The sequence below is a fragment of the Thalassophryne amazonica genome, chromosome 10, assembly GCF_902500255.1.
Source record: "Thalassophryne amazonica chromosome 10, fThaAma1.1, whole genome shotgun sequence".
Classification (NCBI taxonomy): Eukaryota; Metazoa; Chordata; class Actinopteri; order Batrachoidiformes; family Batrachoididae; genus Thalassophryne; species Thalassophryne amazonica.
The window spans coordinates 28461109-28469082 of NC_047112.1; the positions used below are offsets into that span (position 1 = coordinate 28461109).

Here is a 7974-nt window from a genome sequence, read left to right on the forward strand (position 1 = left end):
AAAACTAGAGTGTGGAGGGAACTGTGCATACATTTATTAATATATGCGTAGATTTTCTGTTTCACACATCAATCTGTTGTCATGGTTGTAAAATTGTGTGAATGAATGTGGCCAAAGATCAAACTGAGTTTAGGATTTTAGCCTCTCACTCTCTTTTTTTCTGTTTCTTAGAGAAAACTCAACAAAATATTCAAGCTTTACATTAAAAGGCTACTTGCCTCTGCCCTTAATTCCAGCCTAAACGGTTTTTCTTCGGCAGAAGAAATCTTTTCTAAAAACCTCGAAGAAGAGAGGGGCATTATTGTTTTAATCCTCTTACCAGCAGTCATTTTAAGACATTTTTGGAGGGTGAACTGGCGTCTTGTCTACCCAATCCTAACCTAAATCCCTCAGGGCTGCTGGAGGCAGCAGGGCTGCAGCCTGCAGCATCTCTTTAAAAAAAAAAAAAAAAAGCTGTGAGAAAATAAAATTAAAGCACCCAATTACCCTAAAAGTCACACTGTAACTGCTGGCACATCAGTGTACATATTTAATTAAGACTTTGATAGATTTCTTTCAGATTTTAAGCAGTCAAATACATTTCTTTTGTATATTAATTTATTTTATTTACTTGAGTTTGCTGCTGTTATGAGTGTGACTCTTACTACATATTTTCCGAATATACGAAATCATAAATTTGAATTAATATGCTAAATTTTATGACACTGTCATTACAATTGTGTGATATTAACAAAAGCTTATCATTTTTTTTAAATGTAAGAAAGCAAAATTAAGACAATTATAAGATTAAATTAAACCAACGTTAAGAAATTTTATTGATACTGAGAAAAATAATAAAGCCGCTCTGTCATGTTTATAAATTATTTGTGCATTTCTAATACGTGATTATATTTGTTCAATCCCTTTAAATTAATTTAACGTTTATAATTTGAAATTTGATGCAAAACGGTTCAAAAATGCAATAGAAACAGTTAGCGTGATTTAAAAAAAAAAAATGTTGGTTTTATTTAACGACTGAAAAACAGAAGTCGGATGGAAGTGTGAAGACCGCTCAGAAGAAGGGGGCGTGCCAGTGCTGAAGTTAAAGCGTCGTGATTGGCTCAGAGAAGGCGCACGTGAGGTCCCGGTGACCACACCCGCAGTGCTTTAAAAATCCGACAGATGGCAGCGCGGAGTCCGCCCACGATCTCAGACATGCTGCCGCGTGGACGGTCCTCAGGATATCAGCGTGGATGAAGAGCTGATTTAAAAATAAAAATGAACGAAGAGCTGCGGATTTTATAAAAGATATATTTTTTTAAAAAAGTCGATAAAAGTGGAGCTATTTCACGGAGAAAACACGGAGGTGAGTCTGCTGAAAGTTGGAGGTAAACTGTAAAAACTTCTGTCAGCTGAGCCGGAGATGGAGTTTTTAAAATAGCGAAAATACTCGGTGTTTTCTGATTTCATTTTTAATGTTCTAATTTACTATTTTAAAAAAGATACTTTTTAAAAAAATAAAAGTAGGTTTCCAAAGTGTCATCTTCGCGTGGCGCCTGAATACGCAATATGACTCTACAAAAGCTTCAGCAGAACCCAAAAATATATATTAAATTTAACAAAAATGTTCTTGATGGGACGTTATTAAAAGACACAATATATGAAGTGCTTTGTTTGACTTTTTATGAAGCTTTATGGGCTGGAAGTGAAGCGGCGCGTCGAGCTGCGGGCCCGAGGCGATCTTTAAATGCTGTAGAACTCATAAATCCACACCAATTACCATAATTAGTCTCAAATCACACCTCCAGGCTGTCCGGCATTGTTCCGAAAAAAATAGAGCATTATGCTGAAATTCTGACATGCAGATTTAAAATAAAATCAAGATTGCGCGAATGCATCCAGAGGCTCGTTCTGTGATATTTGATGTTTAAGACATATTTCTGTTTCACAGCCTGGTCCACGCTTCATCTGTCAGGTCTGATGATAAATGAAAAGGCTTGTTGAAGGCTATTTGCACTCCCATTAGACAGGAGCCCAACTAGGGATCAAACACATATTTCACCTCCAGGCGGCTCAACCTGACCTGCCGCCACAGACTGAAATAAACTGCAAATATTTATTTAATTCCCCACTTTATTTATTTATTTATTGATTTATTTTATGCCATGCGGAGACCTTCCAGCATGCAGGAAGTATTCAAGTTTTTCTTTCAAAGAGCACACAGTTTCTTAAAAAAAAAAAAAAAAAAAAAAAAAATCATTTACAATGACGATTTAATTAAGTGCAAACGTGAGAATGAATTTCAGATATCTGTTTTACGTGTGCGTTTCTACATTTTTTTTTACTGATGTATGTCCAATATTTGTAAGCATTTCAAAATAAATTATTCATAAAATAAAGGCCACACAAATGTGTGTAACATTTATAATTGTTCTGCTCCCCCCCTCCCCCGCATGCTATCTAATATGAATTAATAATAGTACGTTAAATTGTATAAGTTGTAAATCGTGAAACTAAATTAAAATTTACTTCACGTTTTTCTTAATTCACAATTTTTTCACTGACTGTGAAATCAATCCCTGCGATTTGGTTATCTACATTTAATTTAATAAATCCCAAATAGAATTAGCGGCCCCCTTTAAATTCATTATTAATTAATATTTTTTACTTTTTTTTTTGTTAGACACATTTCATCTTTTTAAAATATTATTTCATATTATATATTTAAATAATCGCTTCAAAATTTAAAAATAAATCTAAGCCGTGCTTGTTTGTAGGTTTAGTTTTTTTTTTAATTGTCACCTGTTGCAAACCCCAGCTGTATCAATTGTATATTAAAGTAGTTTTCCTGAAATTAATTCCACATCACTGAATAATTCACTAACTTGTTTCTTTGTGGCGACCTGTGACGCCCACTTAAACGTGTCCGTGTGTCTTGTGCACGCAGCCGGTCATGCAGCACTACGGGGTGAACGGCTACTCTCTGCACGCCATGAACTCCCTGAGCGCCATGTACAACCTCCACCAGCAGGCGGCGCAGCAGGCGCAGCACGCGCCCGACTACAGGCCATCCGTGCACGCGCTCACGCTTGCAGAGAGACTGGCTGGTAAGAATCAGTTGCCCATTTTTGCTGTGAAATTCGTCAGCTTTCAGTATGACGTCATCAACGCCCTTGATCATTAAAGACTTTAAAGTCCCGATCAGTAGCGGGGGAAGGGGAGGGGGTTCTACTGCCCTTTTTGACGTGTCCCCTCAATTAAACTGCTCCTGTTTCTTCTTTCTCAACGGCTGCACATTTCAAGACATCATTCTTGAGGCCCGGTATGGATCTCAGCACCGAAAGCAGCGGCGCAGCAGAACGGCCTTCACCGCTCAGCAGCTGGAGGCTCTGGAGAAAACCTTCCAGAAGACCCACTACCCCGATGTGGTGATGCGAGAGCGCCTGGCCATGTGCACCAACCTGCCCGAGGCACGCGTGCAGGTAAAAAGAATTATAATGACAATTTCCAGCACGCTGTGCGGTGTGCACACTCCTGCCAAATCACTTAAGTGTCATTTCAACACTTTGACCTGCATGACTATCTCAAATATTTCCTGAGGAATTGGCATAAATGCAGAAAAAAAAATCCCCTATTTCTCAGTGTTGATGAACAGTTCCCTCTCGGTTTCTGCATCAGCATCTTTAACGGGCTCTTTCAAAACTTGCAGTACTCCTACTCCAAGTTTCATGACATTCTTAAAGCGATAGTGTGTTGGGATTATGTCAGTTTTTTGTTTTTTTTTGGCAGAAATGGAATATAGCGTTCATAATCATTTGCTCATTATTATATAATTACCCACAACAAGGAATCAATGTGTTTTCATAAGCTTAGAATGAGCCCTTCATATCTGCAAGGGAGTGGGCTCCCCATAGAGGCCGCCATCTTGCACTCCATGTAGCCTAAAATGGACAAATTTACTTCACCTTTTGCATTTTGCAGTGCAGCTAAAAGACTAAAGAAAAAAAGAGGAATCGGTGTTTGCTCTCTAAAGGCGATTTTATGCTTCTACTCTGTAGCCACACAATCTCTTCAACAAAGTTCTGAAACTTCTCCTCTGGGGTTAATGTGTAGCTGGGCGTCGTGATGCAGTTTACCGCCATAACAGTACTGGGGCGCAACATTTTTCACAAAGATCCCATGATGTCTGTGGTCGTGAAAGTCATTGATTTTGAAACTGGAAAACCAAGTTTTTGGAAATGATGTAGTTGGCGGACTAATCACAGCCTGTGTGGTCTTCGTCGTCCCAACATGTAGTTACTATTTTTGGGAGGTGCACATCAGGCTAGGGAGAGGGGATAATTTAAGATTTCTTACTACACAGAGGACTCTGCGTGGCTACAGAGTTGTGGATATGGAGTAGTATAAATTGGCCGAAATGACAACACACACAGACTGTCTACTGGTTGCCTGTGCAGGCAAACAAGTATAAGAACCCTTATTTTTGGATAATGGAGGATCATGCATATTGCTTATCAAAAGAGAAGGTAAAGGAGCATAAATCCCATAACAAAGCAAGCAAAATCTTGAGTGCGACAACATAATGCAGTCTGCAATCTCACCACTAGATGGCACTAAATCAAATGGTAAAAAATGGTAAATGGACTTCATTTATATAGCGCTTTTACATCTGCATCAGATGCTTGAAGCACTTTATGTAATGCCTCACATTCACCCCATGTAAATCAAACACACTGTATTAGTCGTCCTGGGCCCAGTCTCGTGGACTGAACAGTCTCCCCTAAAATTCGTCCTGCCCTGCCTTAACTGCGCATGTTTAATTTCTGCGTGTCAGCCGCAGTTCACCAATTATCACCTTGTTTCTGCATAAAACTGACTTTAGAATGACGCTTTGGGTGCTGAGACTCGGTCTCAGACAAGCTGCTGTTGTCCCAAATGACGCATGCGCATTGAGGGCAGGGCGGACCAATTTTTAGGGGTGGGGGGGTCGTTTGGTCTGCGACACTGGTTTCATAAAGTAGTCTAGTCTTGTTTAGAGGACTAGTCAACATAACTACAGTGTCTTACCTCAAAAAAGGCAGCTATCATGTACCACCACTTGATGGAGGAAGAAGGAAGGAGAGACTTGCGGAAGGAGTGGGTATTGCAAGGCTGGAATAATCCATTGGAGATGTTTATGGACGCTGAAGTCGGGAGCGCTTCTCCTCTGCTGCGGCGGACTTGGCCATGTTTGTAGTAGACGGACCAACCTGGGAGTAAACAAAACTGTTGTGCATTGGAGATGTTTCTTGGTAACGGCACTCTTGAGGCCACTATGACTGTGAAAACCGTCAAGTTTAGACATCGATGTGAAACGGAGATTAGACGAAGAATGTTGGGCGACTAACCTTAGTCGACTACGTAAGATTAGTAGACTAAAAGATTAGACCACTTTATGAAGCCGGGTCCAGGTGACAAAACAGACACATGTGACAATATAACATATATATATATATATATATATATATATATATATATATATATATATATATATATATATATATATATATATATATACACCTGTCCCTTATAATAATAAGGGACAGGTAAAGAGTTGCCTCTTTTTTAAAAGCCATAGTTCCATGTGAGTTCCTGTCTGATTTCCCATACAGGTGTGGTTTAAGAACCGCCGGGCTAAGTTTCGTAAGAAGCAGCGCAGTCTGCAGAAGGAGCAGATCCAGAAACAGAAGGAGGCGCCTGGAACGACAGAGGCCTCCCCAGAAGATGCCAAGTCTGATCTCACCACCACCAACATCTCCACCCTGGTTCCCGCCACCCGATCTACCCCTCCTCCTCCCTCCTCCTCCTCTTGTCACTCAGAGACTGAGAGACTGGCAGCTGAGCGGCCCCAGGCGGGCGAGATGAGCATAGAGGTAAACGTCACCTCCCCTGAGCCGTCGGACAGCGAGTCAGCAGCAGAAGATAATGCTGACAGAGAGGAGGATGACATGAGGGGGGAGATGAGGGTGAATATCACGGAGGAGACACACGAAGAGGGGGGGGAGCAGCTTGGGAGAAGCTCCCCATCCTGCAAGCGGCTAAGCCCCACATCAGGTAAGATGATTAGAAAAATAAATATGCACAAAAAGATGACAAAGTTACATTTCAAAGCATCTCAACATCCTCCTCCTCTTCTTCTCCTACAGACTCTCCTTTGAGCTCCCCCATATTACCGCCCTCCAGCAGCGTGACCAGCAGTCTGGGCCATAGCAACTCCTACGCCTCGTCTCCACTAAGCCTGTTCCGGTTGCAGGAGCAGTTCCGGCAGCACATGGCCGCCACCAACAACTTGGTGCATTACCCGTCCTTTGACATGAGCTCCCCGTCCTCTCTGCCCTACCTGGGCATGAACGTCAACGTGCCGTCACCGCTGGGCTCGCTGCCCTGTCAGTCCTACTACCAGACCCTGACCCAGGCTCAGCAAGTGTGGAACAGCCCGCTACTGCAGGCGGCGCCGGGTGGCCTGCCGGGGAGCCTCAACAGCAAGACGACCAGCATCGAGAACCTTCGACTGAGGGCCAAGCAACACGCAGCCTCCTTGGGACTGGACACCCTCCCCAACTGAATTATGGGCCGTGTACACATTCAGTGAACCTGGGCCTCCTCACACTTCTCCCCCTCATCCCTTTGACTCAACTGTCCATCTAAAATTCAGACACATCAGTCACCAACCAATTAAGGAGACGTCACCTTTCTCTAAATTAAGAGGTAATGGAATCTCTTCAAAAGGAGGACGGTTATGTTTCAGTCTGCAGAATAAAACCTGGCAAATGTTGTTTCAGTTGCACCGGTAATGTGTCACTTCTGGTGTCGTCTTCTCTGCAGGTTGCTAAATTTAGTAAATCCAGAGCGCTATGCCAGAGTTAAGTGACATTTTATAAATGCGAGGAGGACAAAAAGGTATTTTGGAGCAGGTGCAGTTTGGGGGGGCTCAACCAGGTTGGGCTACTTGTCACCACCAAAGGCGTAACTAGAAGTATTTATTATGCGGGGAGGGGGGTGTCCAGTAGATGTCACCATAGAGATTCAAGCATTTTGAAACACTAAAATAATGAAGCAATTGTTTTGTGTAGTGTTGTGTTTCAAAACTATTTTGAAACATATTTTTTTGTTTTTTTTATTATTATTTTGAAACAGTAAGGTGCTTTCTGAAACAAGCATTTCACTTATTGCTCAAGGTGTTAAAAAATATTTTTTTAAATGCTAGTGTTTCATTTAGTCAAGTTTCAAAACTGATTTTTCTCAAGTCATTGCTGTTAGTGTGTCAGTCATCATTATTATTGAAACTACGAGGTGTAATTTCAGTGTTTTGAGTATTTTGAAACATTACAGTATTTTCTGGCACATTTGTTTCATTTAGTGTTTCAAAAAACTGAATCATTTTCTGAAGCTATTGTTTCATTTATTTAGTGTTATGTTTCCAAAATGTTTTTCCTGAAACAGTTGCTTTGTTTATTGTTTCGATTATTTTGAAACAGTGATTCATTTGCTTCATTTAGTATTTCAGAATTCTTTTTCTGAAGGCATTATTTCCTAAATTTTATACTAATTATTTTGTGAAACAAGTCTTTTGTTGCAAGTGTTGCAATGAATTGTTTCTGAAGTCATTTAAAAAAAATGTTTCAATAATTTTCTGATGAAATTGCTTCATTTGATTTGGAGTTATAACAACACCCCCCCCCCCCCCCCCCCCCAAGCATCCCAAGTTGAATACTTTGATAGGGATTTAAAAACCAAACTCCACCCTCCTAGCTATGATTCTGATCAACGTGCGCTCACCTTGAACAATCTGCGCACCATGAAACAAGTGTTTTCGACTCTGAATTGACTAGGCGGAAAACAAGATGTCAACAAGATCTAAAAAAGAAAAAGTGCCCTCCTGGACTGCAGGATTGACAAAACAGTTTGCCTGTGGATTTTGACTTTGCAACTTTCTCACAACGATGCGAGTCTCCT

At 41.0% G+C, this 7974-nt stretch overlaps 1 protein-coding gene across 1 annotated transcript; it reads left to right on the forward strand.

Moving 5' to 3' along the window:
* The first annotated feature begins 1149 nt into the window (after window positions 1-1149).
* LOC117518518 (diencephalon/mesencephalon homeobox protein 1-A-like) lies at window positions 1150-6622 on the forward strand. Its single transcript, XM_034179670.1, has 5 exons — window positions 1150-1345; window positions 2927-3132; window positions 3188-3461; window positions 5631-6072; window positions 6165-6622. Exons 2-5 carry the CDS (start codon window positions 2933-2935, stop codon window positions 6581-6583), a joined length of 1335 nt encoding a protein of 444 aa, XP_034035561.1. The 5' UTR covers window positions 1150-1345; window positions 2927-2932; the 3' UTR covers window positions 6584-6622.
* The last annotated feature ends 1352 nt before the right edge of the window (window positions 6623-7974 follow it).

Coding starts and splice junctions, on each gene's coding strand:
- LOC117518518 (XM_034179670.1), top strand. CDS start 2,933: ATGCAGCACTACGGGGTGAACGGCTACTCTCTGCACGCCATGAACTCC. Junction 3,133..3,187: donor GTGAAATTCGTCAGCTTTCA/GTATGACGTCAT, acceptor CCCGATCAGTAG/CGGGGGAAGGGGAGGGGGTT. Junction 6,073..6,164: donor GCGGCTAAGCCCCACATCAG/GTAAGATGATTA, acceptor CTTCTCCTACAG/ACTCTCCTTTGAGCTCCCCC.